We start from the raw sequence: 19,166 nt of genomic DNA, 5'->3' as shown, positions 1-19,166 counted from the left end.
CTTTCGAGAATGTAGAAGATTAAGTCAAAATAAACCCACATCCGATAGCTAAGTGATGTCATCCACCTAAACAGCAAAGCTTTCATCTCCAAAGTGCCCATGGTGGGGATTGCAATTCTGGGGATTTTGTTCACAAATAAATAAAAAGAAACACTTTGCTTTCAATTTAGTGCCCCAGAAGTTGACAGCAATAGTAGTAAACAATAGAAATTATTTGTATTAATAGCCTTATTTATTCTAATGATGTTGGCATTTTCCGTGAAGATTAATTAGCAATAATGTTGCAAGTACAATTACAAGTGAAATATACACCATAAACCAAAAGTAATTTGACTGACCTATGTTCCGAAGTAAAATATTTACAGTAATGAGATTCTAATTATCCTTTGTTATGGCAGGCCATTCTCTACACTCCTCTATATTGATAGGAGTTGTATTGTTTCAGCATTTTAGCTCAATTTATTTTCTCACATTTGCATTTTCTTATGCACAGAAAATGAGATGATCATTACCTTCTTCACTTTGCATTCAATGTACCTCAACAGCACATTACCTCATCTTAACTCGTTTATCTACCACAGAAATTTGATAACAAAAGCTACAGTCAGTGATGAATAAAGATCATTTCAAATGGAGCAAGAAGAAACAAGATGAATTGTAGGTTTCGGGACCTTTTGTTTGCTCGAGAGAGGGAAAATAAAGGATTTTTTCCACCTAGGCAACACGGATCTCACAAGGCTGTAATTCACATTCAGCATCTCATATTTACCTGCAGCTGACCGGTCCTTTCCGCAGACAAAAGTAACTCCGAATACCCACGCAACCACAAATGTCTCTCCCATCTGCTGCGCGAAAGAACGTTTTTAATCTTTTTGGACGGAGCGCGCAGAATTTATGGTTCATAAGCTCGAGCAAGCACTCTAACAACTACCCAAGGGCTACTGTAGCCTCGTAGCAACTAACAGCTCTCCAGCCCGCGAGACGCAGGCGCAGCCGACACAGCGCGTACTCCGCGTCTCACCGGATGGCGTCAGCCCGGCGCTGAGCGCTCGCAGCGCCATGAAACGTGCTGTGGGATTCTCTCGCCTTGACAAGAGCAGAATGGTCATCTTGCTTTGCCGGGAACTAGTAACGCCCGCCAGCTCCTCTCTTCTAGCTCTTGTGCTTTAGCAAGCCAGCAGAGCCCGCTCGCCTCTCGCCGCTCCTCTCCTACAGTATTAGAGCTGATGTCAAAAGGCAACAGCACCAACACCCCGCTCCGAGATGGAGTTTTGCTTTAAAATGCCTCTGTCCGAGTCCCTTTCGTTGTCGGGCAGAGCAGCGCAAGCCCCAGATGCACACGGGTGCAGTGATGGGTTTCAGGTCTGCCCTGTGCAGGGGGGAGCAGGGGGAGAAGCAGGAACTGGGGAGCGGGTTTTGAGGAACGGGTCTCTGGCAGAAAGCCTACAAGCCCTCCCCGGGGTGGGATGGGACGGGAGATTTTGGCCTACTTTCCCTGCAGCTCCTCAAGGGTTTTTGATTTGGGATTTTTGACCTTTCCAGAAGTGAATGTTTCGTTTCTTTTTTTTTTTTTTTTTTTTTTTTTTTTTTACAATATTCAGTATTTTCCCCAAAAGGAATTACGCACCTTGAAATAGCTCTTCACATTAAAGGGAAAGTCAGAAAAAGGGAAGGAATGGGCTTTAAACGTTGTAAGTAACCCACCATTAAATATGAATGGTTTCATACGCAAACCTGCTCTTCCTTTGCTATATGAAAACCTGCTTTTTTTTTTTCCTATTTCATTTCCCCCATCTTGCCTCCCTTTCAGCCCACTCTTTGGCCGGTGTGGATGAGGAGCAGCCTGTGAGCCTGCCCTGGGCACAGGCTGCCCTGCAGCCAGGAGCCCGCACGCTCTCCCTGCCCCAAACCCGGCATTACATCCGCACATCCCCACGCCAGCCCACTCCCCAAGCCCCCAGGCAGCAGGTTCCTTCCCGTGGCCTCAAGGAGAGGACCTAGGGACACGCCGTGGTGTTCCCAGGGTTTGCCCCAGCAGATCTGGATAACGGATGGGTAGTCTCACCTCACTTCATCCAAGTTTTTAATTAGATAACCTGTGTAAAATGATGTTAGTTGACACAGCCTTGCTCCAAAGGCGGCCGGTTCCTGAGAGGAACCATCAGCTCTAGGGTCATCCTCAAGGGAATTGCGCCACCTCTTTTGGACAAAACGTGGACCACGCTGAAGCCTTTGAAAATGCTACTGTAGACTTTTCTATGACCAAAACCATCCCCTGGATAGGAATGGGAAATCCAGTGCTTTAAAGAGCTGAAGCTGAACTAATTTATCCTTGTGCCATGCTCAACCCCCAAACACGGCAGTAATATCCTACAGGGCAGAAGATGAGCCCGAGGACTGCAGCTCCCTAGCAGGTTTCTTGCACACGGAGGTGCCCTCTCATAGAGCACCCACGCTGCCACTGCGAGCCTCACCAATGGCACATCTGGGGACCTTAAATTAAAGGGTTACCCAGAATAAATAAACAAGCACTTGCACTTTGGAACTATTGACTGAGCTCCACGACCAGAACAATTTGTTAGCGAGAGGTTTGGGCAGTGGGAAGAAGATGGCATATATCCCCCTCGTACTCTCCGTTTGTCTTCTGGGAGTGTGTCTTGCTGCCGAAACTACAGGTGGGTTCATTTAAAACCTAACAAGTCCTTCGCTTTTGGGTGCGGGGGCTTACTGGCCCAGGTGAAGGGACAGTTTGTCACTTGATGGTGGGACAGCTTGTGCAGTCTCGTAAGAGACAAGAGCTCAGAGGGACTGCTGCGTTTCGTAGCTCCTCTCTTTAAAGCTCTGGTTCTTTCCTTGGGAATGAAATAATAGCTTTTATGCCACTTTTACGCAGAACGTGTCACGAGGATTAATTTTAAGAATGGGATCTTTCTTAAATTTTTTGCAGCTTTTAAGCTTTCAGAGCTTGATTCAGCCATTTTAGAATGCACGCACCCACACACCGAAGGAAAAAAAAAAGGGGGGGGGGGGGGGGGGGAGAGTGCTGCTGGTGGAGTAACATCCACACCTCTGCGTGTGCCGCCGCTTTGTCCTGGAGTACAAACAAGTGCTCACATCCATAAAACAGTCATTGGATTTGCCACTGCGAGAACTGTTTAAAGCCAAACCCAGCGTGAATTCAACAAAGACTGTAAGATGCAGCCAAAATTGTAGACAAGATAGAGCAGTTGATGGATGTAGGCAATCACACGTAGTAATGCAGGCTGTTGCTTGATTTATCTGTGGCAGCAACAGTTCCAGCAGAGGCTGGTTCACATCCAGCGCGAGTACTTTGTTTGGTGCACGGCTGGCCTTTCTCCTTTCATTAAAACATTGCAAGTAACAGGTTAAAAAAAAAAAAAAAATAAAAAAGGCCTCTTCCCAAAATGTTTGCTTAGCAATGAAGAGTGGTCAGAACCTCCTATGGGTACCACCACCCACCCAGGTGCACCTCCTAGAAGATACCACACTTGGCTGGCAGGACAGGTCTGTCCCACAGCCCCCTGGCCTAGAGACCCAGCTCACCCTCTCAGATACTGGTTCAGAAGTTGCTAAGTCACGTATGAGTATGTTCTTGGTGTGAGGATGGTCTCCAGCCAGGGTGAGCCCCGTGGCTGTCACCCCATGGGGCCCACAACCTTCAGTTCAAATCAAGTTTTGCTTGTGAAGCAGCATGCGGGATCGGTAAGCAACTGAGAAAGCCTAGAGGGATCCCAGGGAGGCGAAGCTGCATTCATTAAAATGAGTTCTCTCCATTAGATGGGTTAATTGTGGCAGACGCCTGGCACATCCCACCGGGAAGTGGTGAAGGAGAGGGTCTAACGCGGCTGCCTCACTTCACGCAGGGTGATGCGCGGCTGTGCCCGCGTCGGAATCCCCAGGCCCTGAGCACACGGAGAGCCCAACAGGGTCACCAAGCCAAGGAAGGCAGTTCCATCATTCTCTCCTGAGCATCTTCTGCCCGGCTCGGGGACAAGCTGGAGCTGCAGCCCATGCCGTGGGGAGAAGGGGACGGGTCTCCTCCAGCGAGGCTGTGCCCCCCCCAGGGCCTCCACGCTCTCAGCCCTCCGCTCGGCCGTGGAGCCTGGGTTGGGGGTGTACGTTCATGTCCCACACATAAACCACAACCCTGCAGCTGGGAGGGGACCGGCCACCCCACGGGGGCTACAGCGTTTGAAACAAGATGGGCCTTTTCAGAGGCCACTGCTTCACCCATCAATATCTACTGCCAAGCAATTAGGTTAAGGTCAGGATTTTAATGCCCTCCTTTTCATTATTAACCAAAAACGCGCTAGCATGAGGAAGGCAGAGGTGCAAACTTGCTGTACAATGATTAAAAGTATTGCAAAAACAATTAGCTGAGTCCCTTGCAGGGAGACCTTTAGGTGAAGGGGCTGGTTACACCCTCAGTGGCACGGCGTAAAGCAGAGCAACCCGCCTGGGGCTCGTGAGAATTCAACAGAACCGATGCTCCACGGGTTCGGAGAGACCGGGATCTGCCCCGGACGGAGAGCAGAAGTTAGCCATGAGCGGGAATGAGCGGATGGTACTTGCCCCTCGCTCTCCTCTCTGCCCACCCGGCTGAGCTCACGCTCTCCATCACCCTGAGAGCGGCCAGGCCCGCGGGTGCCTGAACCCCTTCCAGCACAGAGCCCCCAGATAAGGGTCCGTGTCCAAGGTGGCCACCAGCAGCTCCAAGAGGAGCTGCTCTACCATGCCATCTGGTGACCAAATGGGACATGGCTGCGGTCGCTAAGGGAGGGTGGAGAGAGAGGAGAGGCTGGGCAGGCGAAGCAAGAAGCTCCTCTGGGTGAATGGTGTCTTTTTTTAGAGCGGTGGGATGGGGGAAGAGTGCTCAGGAGAGGCAGGGGTGACCGAGAGGTGGGCGAGGAGCAAACCCTGCCGGGCGGTTGTCACAGGGACGCGGCTGCTGCTGACCCTGCTGGTGGGACGCGTGGCCCTGCTGGGAGAGCATTCAAGGTAGCACCATGACAGGACCGCATGTCCTTGTGCCCTTCACCAGGCAGCCACCATGGGAAGGCTGGTGGCTGCCTCGGGCATCCTGCCTAGACTGGGGGTCCCTGCAGCGCCCACAGCTCTCTGCTGGTGGTTTCTGCCCAGGAGCGTGGCCAGCAAGTTGAAGATGGATGCACACCACCTTGTTGACATGACCTGGCCCAGGGGGTGAGGAGGACTCGTGTCACGCTCCTGCTGGCATGAAACGGTGGTAACCCAGGCACATGGGCAAGGGCAAGGAGCAGGGAGAGAAGCAAATGGCCCATGGCTTTCAAGGGCCACAGCTGCTTGCAGAGGCAAATGGTCTTTCACAGCCAAAAAAGGCAGAAACAGTTAAAGCAGGACCATTTCTGTGCCCAAACAAGACTTTAACAAGCATCAGCATGAAAAGGCCTATTATTTTCCCTTCTCAAATAGCTGATTCCAGTCTGTGCATCTCTGATAGGAGATACTCACACCATCTGCTTTAGGGTATTTTAAGCATCAAACTTCAGAGCTTCTAATCACCATATCACCATCAGTCATTTCTGTCTATTGTCTACTTTGACTCTGGGTTCTCCAGATTTGATCCTCTGGATTGCACTTCAGTTAGACACCGAAGAACCCTCAATAGATGATAACACTCCTGAAACATCCCGGGCCATGGGGCAACAGGGGGGCGAATGCATGAGGAGGAGAGCAGAGCCCTGCCAGCCCACCCCAGCCGCACCACACGATGGCACGTGCCCCTCTCCAGCCCTCATTTCTTTTTTAAATCGCAGTCTTCATCGAGAACAAAGAGGCGAGCTCGGTTCTGCACAGGCAAAGGCGAGCCAACTCGAACAGACTGGAAGAGGTTATTCCCGGGAACCTCGAGAGAGAATGCATAGAAGAAAAATGCAGCTTTGAAGAAGCCCGAGAAGTGTTTGAAAACACGGAGAAAACAGTGAGTATCGCCGCTGCAAAATGGCAACACCTTGTTCCCCCCCCAGCCCGCGCCTCTACGAGCCGTTCGGGTGAACAGCGAGGGGAAAACCTGCAGGGGCCAAGTGCAGCATCTGTGGCGCTTTGTTCTCATTTGCGATCCATCAGTTGGGCCGCGGAACTGCTTTAAGGGTTTGCCGGTCACCGTTGGGATTACAGAGGTGGCTGTTTTCCTGCAAGTCTTTTGCTTTATCTTTGGAGTCATCCCTTTGCCACTTCAGTCAAGCGGTGCCTAGAAATTAGAAATCAAAGGAAACCTCTCTTCTTTTTCCCTTTGCAGATGGAGTTTTGGAAAACATACATTGGTAAGAGCTGCTTTCTTCATGTCCAAATGCATAATAGTCACCTCTCAGTGCATAAGCAGCAGATGTTTATCGAAACGAACGTATTCCAGCGGTCAGAAACTGCGTTATGACAGAGTTAGTCAGAGTCATGCACCCAAAATCCTGCAGCCACCCAGCCTGGGCCTGTCCCGTTTGTACAAAAATAGCAAGCAAAAAAAAAAAAAAAAAATTACTTAACATTTTCTTAGTTCAAGTAGGTTTTTTTGAAAAAACTTCAAAAACCTCACAGAACAAAACGGGTTCACACAGACCACTGGATCTGTTGATCCACTCTGGGCTTCTAGTCGCAGCCGTGGTATCGAGTAAAACATCAGCAATAATTAACACCCCATCAGCAAACAGCAAAGGCTCTGTTCTCACGCAGAGCTCTCCAGGTAAGGCAGCACAGCCTCGTGCACGTACAGTGTGAATCCCTCGAAATGCCATATTGAATTGGAGACTCAATGTGACCATAGCGAACAGCTGTTTGTGATTCACACCGGTGGTCCCAGACCATTGCTTCTCCACCAGTTTCTTTCTACCATGTATTTTTTTCCCTTTCAGCCTCCATCCCCAATGACTCCTCAGTCCCGTACCAAAAAAGATTTCAATGCCCACTAAAACATGTGAAACTAGTTTTAAGGACATTTCAATAAATGAACCGCTTTGTAGATTGGCCAGGTGCCCAGAACATCTCACTAAAAAGCCTTAAATAATTCAGATTATTCAGTCCAGACTATAAAATAAAATAAAAAAAAGAAGTTACTTTTGCATTGTAGGACTGTGCTCTGAAAGCCAACTGATGAAACTCACCACCGCCTTTGTTTCCCTGCCGCTGTAACCAATTAGCTCTTCAAAAAACAATGAATGTCATCTATTCCCCTGCTTTAAGTGCTCAGCTTACAAGCTGCCGTTCCCCACGCGTGCCCCCCACGGGAGCTCACCCCTTGCACAGCACCCAAGGGGAACCCAGCCCCGACTGCCCTCACCGGGCGGCAACAGCAGCCGCGATCCACACCTTACGTAGGAACCCCGACACCGTGCCTTAGAGGAGACAAAAGCGGTTTGTCCCTGTTCGCAATCCGCCTTTTGTGTTCCGGCCGGTTCCCGATAGCACCGTTAACAGCCACACTTACTGGCAGGACACAAGGCATGAAGGCACTCCCCTTCCTCCTTGCCTTTGCCTACCCATTTCAAAGTGCGCTTCCCTGTAATTTAACATCACTGACTTAACCCTTCCAAAGAGTTAGATCACCAGTTTTGCAAGACTGGGTATTTTTATTAAAGCCTCAGCTTCTCAGCTGTAAGCAACTGTGATAATAAAAGCCCTGATGCATGAAGAAAAATCTAGACCAGTTACTAGTAGCCCAAGACTTAGGAAAAAAAGAGCAATGACCAAAGGTTTCAATCCTAATACACAGAGAGGTCTCCAAAGCCAAGTGGAGCAACCCAGACCTTCAGAGGACAAAGATGGTAGCATTAAACTAATTCAGGTTAGGAAATCCTAAACCACTCTTGAGGAAGCAAACCTTCTAACTTTGTCTAATTTAGCCAAGACGTGAGGTCCTGTTGAGATGTTACATGAGGAAGAGGAGTTCTGCTGAAACGAGCAGAATTAACCCACACGGGATGGGGTACATAATTCGGGCTGTGGGTAAAGCCCCGCTGCTGATGCTACCCCAGCGCTGACGTTGGCTGTCGTGCACGCTGGTGCCAGGATCTGCCTTATTTCCCACTACAAAGAAAGGAGGTGCGCAGTCTCTTGCTCGTCTGTGACGGCAGGCTTGCACGGAGCAAGGCTCCAGCGCTTGGTCGGCACCAGCCGTGGTGGACGCTATATGTTTGTTAATTGTCCTGTCTTCTCTCCAAGATGGAGATCAGTGCGACCCCAATCCATGCAAAAACGGAGCCGTTTGCAAGGACGCAGTGAGTTCCTACGTGTGCTGGTGCCCAGCTGGGTACGAAGGCAGAAACTGTGAGATAGGTATGTACGGGGGGCTCGTCCTGTGGTTGTTCTGCCCTGCTAGAAATCCCATCGGATCAAAGTGGGCGCAGAGCTTCATCCTACCGGAGGGCTCTTTCAGGCAGATTTTGCCTTGCTGCCGGGCACTGCACGGATGTGCAAATTCAGCCTGCTGGCCATGGGATTACGGGGGGACGCGCTTGGGGACGCAGCAGCGGATGTCTCTGTCCTCTGCTGTCCTCGGTGGCGCCCCAGCTCCACCTCCGCCGAGCACGGAGATGCCTGCTCGTGCGCAGGGTTCAACGGAGACTCAGGCTCAAGGTCTTTTGTTCCGCACGCTGCGGCTGCCAGCGCAAATGTTGACACAGAGACCTTAATTTATCTCCCCAGCGCGAGCCTTTCCGGGGCTGCTCGTCAATGCGGGGAGGACGTGCTCACCCGCTGAACGCCACAGTCTTCCACCCACCCGGATGGGGGCCCCCGTGCTCTCGCTCCTCCCCCCGTTCCTCGCGCCAGGCTGGGCAGCAGGTGCCGAGCGGGGCAGGATTATCGCTGCCTCCTCTCAGCGGCACTCCGCTAAATTCATAATTATAATTATCCCCAGCAACCTTGACTCTGAAGGCAAACAAAAGGCAAATATTTTCCTGACGGGCTGAGGAGTTTACGAAATCCAAACAAGCTGATAATTTAAGCGAGAGGGATATTCAGCTCTTATATTTATAATATAATCAGGGGCTGTGCGGCTCGCATCATGTGCTAGACTCACTGCACTAATAAAAGATTCTCTTTCTAGTTGTGCTTCTGCTCTGGCAAGAGGGGAGCGCACGTTAAAAAGAGCATTTCAAAGCTGCAGCAAATTTAAATAGTCTCATTGCAGATTTCTCGTGGAAGTGAGACAGGAACAAAAATAGGGCTAGAAGTGAGGCGTGAAAAGGAGCTCTGTAAAAATAGTAAATGATGGCATTAAAATGGCTACAGGAAGGGAGGTGTCCTTGAGGAAGTAGGAGTGGAGTTAATCTGCTGTGAAGATGTTTGAAAACTCACTGAGAATTAAAAGGGCGTCTGCGGATCAGTGGTTTCCCCGTCCAAGAGATGCTGTTCCCACCACAGAGGAGAGAGAGGTGGGGTGGGAGAGGGCACACACAGGTCACGGGAATCTCGCCGTGCCTCAGGTTGGGACCTGTTTCATCAAACATACTCCTGAAATGGGTTTTCCACATCAGGCTCCGATGATTTATTGGTACGTCAGGATGAACGTAAGGCTTTGCTTGAGGTTTTCAACTTGGAGCCCAGCAATGATCCCAGGACAAAGCCCGTCTTGGGTTCAGGGTTTGGTGCCATTTGCCCCACGGCATCCTCTGCTAGAATCTGCAGCGGGGCTGTATTGCCGTAAGCACGCGGGGGGGAGGAAAGCAGCATGATGGTGGGGAAATCACATGGCTGGTAACCAAATATTTGCAGGAGTCCTTTATGGTCAGGCTGCCAAATTTCAGACAGCACGTAGTTGTCGGAGGCAGGAGAAGGCTGCGCCAGGACCACTCATAGGGCCGTTCCTCCACCTGCCTTCTCAAAGAGGTGCCCGGTGCTCCTTCGTTACGAGCAGGGACGTGATTTGGAAGGAGGACACTCTCCTTGCAAACAAGCACCCGTTTTCCGTAGTCTGGAACAACCAGACTAGATTATAGGCTGAGTCCAAAGGCCCAAGTGCCAACAAATCTCTGAGCAGTTGTATTTCAAATGGGCTTTTCACAGTTTCATTTCAATTTCTTTCAGACTTCACTTGTGCTATTAAAAACGGAGGCTGCAAGCACTTTTGCAGGCATGACCCGCCGCAGAAAGTCGTGTGTTCCTGTGCTGCTGGCTATAGACTTCATGAAGATGGAAAGTCCTGTGAACCTACAGGTTAATTTTTAAAGTGTTTTTAAGAGATTCGGGTGAGAGTTTCCAAGGTCTTGTCCTGGATTTAGGTATATGAATCTCCTAGAAATGCAATATCCTGTTGGAGACCAGCCTTGTTTTCCTGCCTAGCAAACGTAAAGAGCCTGACCCTGCACTTTCCAAACGGCAGACGTGGGGTCAGGCTCGAAGGAATCCATTTAACCCCCTTTTTTTTAGCCTAGGTGGGTGGAGGAGGGCGGCAGTCATTCGGGAATTTGTTCACAAGGCAAATGCTCGTTTCAGATGGCTGCTCGCACAGGCGCTTCTCCCACTTGCAGCCACCTTACATTTCTAGATATGGATGAGTAGTTTTCTGGAGGCAGAAACGTGATGTTCAGCTACACCAGCACGCGCACTGGTGTCCATCCAGTCAGAGCTCACTCCCATGTTCTTCCAATAGAGGCTACTGTTCAGTTACTGATCCTACATTGAGGGTGCTCTGGGCTTTTTCAGCACAAAAGACAATCTTTCTTACTGTAAATCCTCCTGATGGTCCGTTTCACGGCTGGCCATCACGCAGTGTCTTATAATTACCTAAGCTGGGTGGAAACAAGCGAAGCTTCGCGGTGGTGCTGTCCTCCCAACGATGTGTATCTGCGCACAGAGACCCTCAATGTGGTTTAGCTGTGGCATTGAGAAGGGTGGAGGGGAAGTGCATTGCTTGAGGTCGTAACTTCGCAAAGGGCTAAAGAATATCTGGTTCTTGTTACATTCCCCAACTTCACCCCGCTCCTAGGCTGGTACATCTCTAACTACGCCGACACGTGCAATCCCAATCCGCTGCAACACAGCAAGTTAATTGGGCACGAATGTCTATTTCAGAAACATATCTGGCAGAGGAAAGAGGAGACTGAGTGGAGAGAAATATTTTGTCACCTAAGGTCAATTTAACATTCATTGCTGTCGTATTTCCAACAGCTGAGAGTAAGAGGTTTGCACACCCAAGCTAGCACGCAGGGCCCCGCGCAGAAGACCTTCTGAAGAAGGTCTGGCAGCGACAGCCAAGGAGCACTTTCAGCTCCTAAAAGCGCTGACTTTCAGCAATCAGCGTAGGAAGTATCTTAAGGCTGGGAGTCCTTCTCTTCATACAGAGATCAGGAAGAGCTCAGGCCTGTGTTGCCCAACACGCTGCGTCACTTTCACTGGACCAGAAAGTTTTACTGTTAGCAATAAGATCATCTTTCAGGTTGGGTAGTTGCCCTTCCTGCAAAAGCTTAGCTTTTGTTGGCTCCGAAACCTTCATTTCCCAGCCTAACCTCACAGGTAGCACTTTCCATCACTCAACACTTATTTAAGCACTATTCCTAAAGCGGACAGTTAAAAAAAAAAAACAAAAAAAAAGAAGTCTCAGTGGGCCTCACTTACATCTGATTTTACACTAATGTTTGTTTGCACAGTGCTGTCAAGAGCATTTCAGATGAAAGACAATGCCTGATGCTATTTACTATTTTGACTGCCACTATCAGCAGGAATTTGGCACACGCTGCGTAGGAGAGAAATGGAAAGAGCTCGTCTGAAATGAGCCTACAGTTGAGATCTTCATTAACAGAGAAAAGCTACAACTCCAGAAAGAGTTTATTAATGTTTTCCTCACCTTGGTGCCAAGCAGGATTATCTGTACAATTGGCAGATATTATTCCCTGCCTTCTCCCAGCCGGACTATGATTGTACTGGAGCTAACTTGCTGCAGAAATGTCAGCCGAGCGCCCGGCTGCCTACCGCAGCAGAACCCCCGGGTTTGCCCCCCAGCACCCCGCGAAATCGAGGCACGGCTGCCCCCTCCCGTCACACACCCGCTCTCTCACACAGGCTTTCTTCTTCCTAAAAGCTGTCCGGGTGTCATTTCTGAAGCCCAGAGACAATTTATGCTTTTGCTACTCTTGAATATCACCCGCGCTGGGGCTCTGCGTTTCCCACGTCAGTCCCAAAACAGGGGCTGAGACGAGGCAGCATTCCCTCCACGCCTGCTCTTTCGATGGCTGTAACTCTCAGCGTGACACCCAGCCAGTTGTAACCGTGACTGTTTCTCTCCCAGTGCCATATCCCTGCGGGAAGATCACGGCTCCTGAAGCGAAGAGCAAGCTCACCCGAGCCATCAACACCTTTGAGCACTGGAACTTCACCGCCAACGACCACGATGATGCTCAGGACGAGGAGCTCGACAACATCACGGAAACCGGCACTGCCGCCGCCGCTGCCACCACGAAAATCACGCCAATAATTAAGACGGGCACCCGGGTCGTGGGTGGATCAGACAGCATGCGAGGCGAGGTGCCCTGGCAGGTACTGGCTGTTCCTGCAGCTCTCCTCTAACCCCAGCAGTCGCTCAGTCTATTCATTGCCTTCTGAATGCAGCATCACCTTCCTTCTGCATACCCAAAGCCCGTCTCTGAGGTTGGTTTAGCAATAGATCTCGAGTCTGCACACAGTTTTATGCCACAGCGACAAAACTTGCCTGGTTGGGGGTCTACCCTGGCAAAAAAGCTGGAAGTCAGAGTCACAGCAGCTTTATCCGGCGGGTCACAAAGGATCTGGTTTTGAGCTATAGCAACAGATTCCCCAGTAGCCCATGAATTTACCAAGATTAAGCTGAAGGCTGAGGGAGGGGAGCTTTGCAAGGCACAGCTTTGCCAAAAAATGAGCTGCATTGTTCCTTGCTCCATCAGTTTCAACAGATCCAGGATAATTTATACCAACAAAGGATCTGTTTGTAGATGTAGGACATCCACCAAATACAGCTGCTCTTTCTTTATCCAACTTGTGACATCCAAGTCATCTCTACCTCACCAAAAGTGACACCGCAGATGAGAGGGGGACTGCAAAGAAACCTCCTCCAACCCACCGGTCTGCAAATACTTTTAAATTGTTTTCAAAAGGAGAGTTAGCTCCTGGCTTGGATCTTTTTCAAAGTCATCTACCCCCCTTAAATTCTACCCTGGCTTCAGTGAGCGCAGAAGCGGCTGAGATTGCAAAATAATAAATTCAGGTGAGGTTTTAGGAATGGCAAATCTCTTTCTGTTGCAAGCTCTGGTGCAGACCGATGCTGGTGATGTCCATGAAAAGTTGCCCACACAGGGATGTAAATGCGCATTCACGCAGATCAGCGGGTCCCGCTACGTCTGCCGAGGGAGCACAGCAGTGAGCAGGGTGTACGTGGAGAGGTCAGGGACAGGCGTCTGCCCTCCGTTCCAGAGCTAAAAAAACCCACTAACATGTTGGGGCCATACACGGCCACCAGAAGCAGCAGCGGGAGGTTTGTTGGGATGTCACGTTTTGTGTCTGAAAGGACGAGGCCATGCTGCTGCCCGAGTGTCCTGGTTTGAGGACTTTTTGGCACAGCCTTTTGTAGGCCAAACCATAGGTGATGCTGACACCCCTGACGCAGTCACGGAGAGGCAAGAGGAGAACCAGAAAGCTAAATATGAGAAGCCAGTACCCATTAAGCAAATAAACTCACACCCTACAAGCCCACCAAGTCTGGCTAGTTGGCTGTGCTCATGGAGACCTTTACCTCACCTGGCACCCTCTGAAAAAAAGCCTCGGTAGCCCTTTTGCCGGCTGGCGAGTGAGGATGCTCAGCGTGCTGGGATGCAGGCAGCAGCCAGGAGGGATGCGACGTTCCCCCTGTGGTGTTGGGGGTGCTTGTGGGGCACAAATCCCACTGAAGGGCTTTATAAACCGTGTCACCATCTCCTCTCAGGCTGCTCCACGGGCAGACTCGCACCCATGGGCACGCGTGGGCGCCGGGCTCGGCGGTGGCGGTCGCCACCGGCAGCCTGTGCTGCCCTCCCGTGGCCGGCGGCTCGTGGCCGTGGGCGAGCTGCCTCCTCTGCCTTGTGGGGATGGAGCTCCTGGGAGGGCAGGCGGCTCTGCCTAATTAGGCGTCAAACTGAGTACACAAGGGGAAAGTACAAGGCAGGCAGACAGTGACGAGCCACCTCACGTGAAAAGGAACGAAATGGGCGAATTATAGAGAAATCCTTCTTTTAAACACAGCCCACCTTCATTAGAAGTTTTAGCATAAGGGATGTCCTGGCTTGCGCCCTGCAAGTGCTGAGGCAGTTAGATCATAGAATCACAGTATGGTTTGGATTGGAAGGGACCTTGAAGATCATCGATTTCCAACCCCCCTGCCCTGGGCAGGGCCACCTCCCCCCAGCCCAGGTTGCCCCAAGCCCCATCCAACCTGGCCTTGAACACCTCCAGGGATGGGGCAGCCACAGCTTCTCGGGGCAGCCTGCGCCAGGGGCTCACCGCCCGCACAGGGAAACATTTCTTCCTAATATTTAATCTAAATCTCCCCTCTTCCCGTTTAAAGCCGTTCCCCCTCGTCCTATGCCCAAATGAAATGGGTAACTAAGATTTTGTCCCTAGTTACGATCCAGTCACTGGCAAAATACTTTTAGGAGGTATGTGTGGAAGCGCTCGTATTTCGGCCAGGCTGAGGTTCGTCTTGGGGGCTGTCTGCCCTCCCAGCCTGGCAGCAAAGGGAGGAGAAGTGAGCTGGGGCACTAACGCGTGTGCGGGGCAGTATTGGCCACCCTCTGTGACAGAGCAGGGGATGGAGGGGCAGGGACTCCCCGAGGAGCAGCATCAGGTCTGTACAACCTAAACACAGCCTGTCCTACAGCCAAAAAAATCCCCCACCTCCCACTCTTCTTCCCCACGGATTTAGGCAAACCCACGGGTATGCTTTCCTTCTGCTCCCACAGATTAATCTGGTGAACAGCCACGGCGTGGGTTTCTGCGGCGCGTCCATCCTCAACGAGAAATGGTTAGTGACGGCGGCGCACTGTCTGCAGCCAGGCGACAACGTCACTGCAGTGGCAGGTGAGCACCTCGGGCGGCATCGGGCCAGCGCGGGCAAGGGACATGGGACAGGGCTGGCCAGGCACGAGGCATTGCACAGCACCCCGGGACCCACACCACCATGATGGGTGGCAACGTGGCACGCGTCGCTTTGGGGCACCGAGGCCCCGGTTGCAGATTGCAGCATTTGGGCACCCTGCTGCCTCCACCTCTGGTGGGAGCAGTGAGCTGGGTCTGGCCTCGGTCCCACGGAGCCGCTGGACCACCTTGCGAACGCAGCTCAGCCTGGCCACGGGCGAGCTCACCTGAGCCAGAAAGAACCCCAGGCTGCTTAAAAGCCCGGTGGACTTCAGTTGAGATGCTGCTTCATGAGCTGGTACGATGGATTTTTATCTTTGCTGGCCATGTAAGACCTCACTCGGGATTTCTGCTCTTCTTGGGGGTCACACTAAGTTTTCAACTCTCAGAGAATGGATTTGTGTGGCTGGTGCAAGAGGGACACCAGTAACCTGACTAGCTCCTTGCAAGGAGAAGGTGACTACTTTTGCTTCTAACTTCTTTAGAAGTAAAAAGAATTTATGGATTGAAGTTAGAGAAGCTGGGTTGGTGTGGGGGAAAGCGTACTTTTACAGCAGGCTCGCTGGGAAGTTGGGCAGGGGCAGTGTGCCCAGACTGCACAGCAAGTGATGCTGCTACTTTACAAAACACATGAACACCTGCTTGAAAAGCAGTGTTTCCCCCTGATTTTTGGTACCCAGCGGTTGCAGGCTGCGGGCAAGGCAGCCTGCTGGTAACCCAGCGCGGGGACTTGGCAAGCATCACGGTGCCACATTTCACGTTTCCCTGAATTATTTGTTTCTCCACTGTATGAATATCTGGAACAGGGGGGGGAACACTGATAGGAACAGGAGGGGAACACTGATAGGAACAGGAGGGGAACACTGATAGGAACAGGAGGGGAACACTGATGTGGTTAGTGATTGCTACAACCAGCACTGAGAGGAGGCATGGAAGAATCACGCTTTCTGTTTAAACACTACGAAACCGATTAGTGACAAACATGACATTCTACCCGAGCCTCGAAGCACTGAGTTCATATCTACAGAATCAGGTTCATGAAGAAGGCTCCAGCCGCACCTTCATCTTCCACGCTAGGGCAGCCCAGCTCCCGGGTGGGCCCGGCGGGACCCTGGGGGCTGAGTGCCGTGGGGCTGGGCACCACCTGCCCCGTGCTGGCAGGATGAGGCTCACAGCTCGCACACAGCATTCTTTGCTATCTACTTTCAGGCAGTTTTGCTGGAAAGCCCACTGCAAAGGCCAGCCTTGCGCCCGCTAACGTGAGAAAGCACAAAAAGCCCTGGGCAAAACCAGCCTCCCCCCTCAGAAAAGCACGTTCCCGCCTGGACAGAGGTTTGGCATTTGCTGCATCTGCATGCAAACTGCCTCTCCTTTCAGGCTCTCCCTTACACGTCACTCCCCCTCCCTCCGTCTGGGGTACGGTATCAGCCAGCTCCCCTCGCGCTGCCTTCACACCGCTCTGCAGCACCGCTGGGCTCCCAGGGCAGGATTTTGGACAGGCAGCAAGTCAAGGAAGCAAAAGAGGATTTTGCAGGGCTTTAAGGACCGTTGAATGTGTGCCTGCACCACGTACACTGCATGGACAACATCGGAGTCCTTCACGTCCATTCATGCTAAACGTTCAGCTCTGTATGCAGCATCCTCAAAGGCCCAAAAATCAATAGCGGGGGGGTGGAAGAAGCATTCCCCTCCCCTCCCCTTTGCCTCTCCACTTCCATCCCTGAAGCATAATTTCAGGCCCCCAGCAACAGTAAGCAGCCGTAGCATAAGAAAAACCTTCTGAAAGTCTCCCCCACATCTGCCTCGCGTTTACCCTGTAGAAACACAGCCTGCGAGGGAGCTGACATTCACACTCCGCTGCGAAAAAAAAAAACAAACAAAAAAAAAAAAAAAACCCCACAGCCAAACCAACCAACCCCTCGCAGTGCACATCAGCGGCACCGGCCACCAAAGCCGCCTTCCTCAGGCGCCAGCGTTACCCTGAACACGGAAAGCCGCCTCACCTCTCTCGTGGGGCTCCGTGCCGCTCCTCGCGGGCAGACGCAGCACACACGCAGGACGCTGCCGGGGCCGGGAGCGCTGCAGATATTGTTTAGAGCAGGTCGTGCATTCTGGAGCTCTCAGCAAAGCACGTAGCGACGCCGCAGCAGGGGTTAAACGGCGCCCTGAGACTCCGGGGCTGCTGCGAGAAAGCAAGCGGGAGAAGTCATCCTGCTCCAGAGCCTTCAGTTACACAGGCAGGAGGGGGGATTCGGCTACAGACAGCCCCAAAAGCTGCCTGCTCGCCGACAGGCGACCACAGAACATTTTCCCTTCGCCTCTACCTGTTACACAAGCCGGGAGGGGAGGTAACGGGCTGCCGGCAACTCAATCACGGGAGCCCGCAGCCGCCGGCAGCACCCGGCAATCGCCGCCAGCTGAGCCTCGGGAGGGCAAACGAGACCCAGCGGCACCTGTGAGCATCGGGGGGGGGGGGGGGGGGGGGCGGGGGGTGGGGGTATTTTGTAGCCCTCTGTGCCCCATTCTGCCCCGTGGCTGCGTGGTTTTGGAAAAGGGAAGGTCAGGTTTCTTTTCGCTAATAAATGATGGCTATTAAACAAAGATTTTTAATTCTAGAGGCTTTCCCCACTTTGATGCAAGGGCAACATCCCCTTACCTCTCTTTGAGGGTGCTAAACGCTGCGCGCAGTCACATTGCTGCCAGCCTTGGCACAAGCATGGGGACCTTTGGCACTTGATGGGCCGGCGCGTGCCCACTGTCACATCTGGGGGTCCGGGTCCTGCCGGCTGCGGGGACCAAGGAGGTGCTGCGGAGCCTCCGACACCCTTTGGGGAGGATCACACAGCCCTGGTGGCACCGGGCTCGGAGCAGCCCCAGGGCTGGGGCGTGCGGTGCTCGTCCCTTTGCAGCCACCCGGCGGGGGTGGTATCGCATCGGGACGGCATCGCCAGGGCATGGTCGCTGGTCCGGCCGCGGAGCCCGAGCCACGCTTCTCTCTGCAGGTGAATACAACACCAACGAGGAAGACAACACGGAGCAGCGGCGTAAGGTGGTGAAAATCCTCCCCCACCCCACGTACAACGCCACGATCAACAAGCACCACAACGACATCGCCCTCCTGGAGCTGGACCGGCCGCTCAGCTTCAACAGCTACGTCACCCCCATCTGCATCGGCAGCCGGGAGTTCACCAACGCCCTGCTGAAGCACGGGACGGGGACAGTGAGCGGCTGGGGCAGCACGCTCTTCCGCGGCCGGCCGGCCACCGTCCTCCAGATCCTCAAGGTGCCCTTCGTCGACCGGCCGACCTGCCTCAAGAGCACCTCCACCACCATCCTGCAGAACATGTTCTGCGCCGGCTTCCCAGCCGGGGGCAGCGACACCTGCGGGGGGGACAGTGGAGGTCCCTACACCACCGAGATCGAGGGCACCTGGTTTCTCACGGGGATCACCAGCTGGGGCGAGGAATGTGCCAAGCCAGGCAAATACGGCATCTACACCAGGGTCTCCAAGTACCTGAAGTGGATAAAGGAAATCACGAGGCTTACCTAAGCACCGGGAGGTTACGCCGTGCTGTTGGGGATGGACCCGTTGAAGAGACACCAAAGCAATCGCTGCGCGTTTGTCAGAAATCGTTGCGTTTTAATAAAAATTTCTAAATGAACTGATTTCTGCTCTTGGAAAGCAAAAGTTGAGAGAACACAGTGGAAATGTGGCAATAAGGAAATAAAAAGCCCTTTTAATTACCCGTGACTGCATTCCTGAACGCACCAGCATCGCTGAGATGGTGCAAGTCCCCAAATCCCAACTGCAGAGGCTGGTGTGGATGAGCTGGGGCACAGCTCACGCGTGCCCCGCGGGGCCGGCACACCATCGGTGTTGCCCACAGCTGCGACACAGCACCGCTGGCAAGGAGAGCCCGGCAGGCGCTGGGTGCCTGGGGCACCCGCATCCAGCATCGTCCCTCTAGCAGGAGCCCACGAGGGAGGGGAACATGCGAAGTGTTGCGCCCGCAGCACTCCCGGCCAGATGGTTTCAC

At 52.5% G+C, this 19,166-nt stretch overlaps 1 protein-coding gene across 1 annotated transcript; it reads left to right on the top strand.

Moving 5' to 3' along the window:
* Positions 1-2,608: 2,608 nt before the first annotated feature.
* F9 (coagulation factor IX) lies at positions 2,609-18,679 on the top strand (the record flags this gene model as incomplete). Its single annotated transcript, XM_082488364.1, has 8 exons — positions 2,609-2,675; positions 5,817-5,980; positions 6,299-6,323; positions 8,212-8,325; positions 10,078-10,206; positions 12,278-12,525; positions 14,955-15,072; positions 18,132-18,679. 8 exons carry the CDS (start codon positions 2,609-2,611, stop codon positions 18,677-18,679), a joined length of 1,413 nt encoding a protein of 470 aa, XP_082344490.1.
* Between the last annotated feature and the right edge of the window lie 487 nt (positions 18,680-19,166).

Source organism: Vanellus vanellus, assembly GCF_965231255.1.
Source record: "Vanellus vanellus genome assembly, chromosome: 10".
Taxonomy (NCBI): domain Eukaryota; kingdom Metazoa; phylum Chordata; class Aves; order Charadriiformes; family Charadriidae; genus Vanellus; species Vanellus vanellus.
This window is presented reverse-complemented; position numbering and strand designations above follow the sequence as displayed.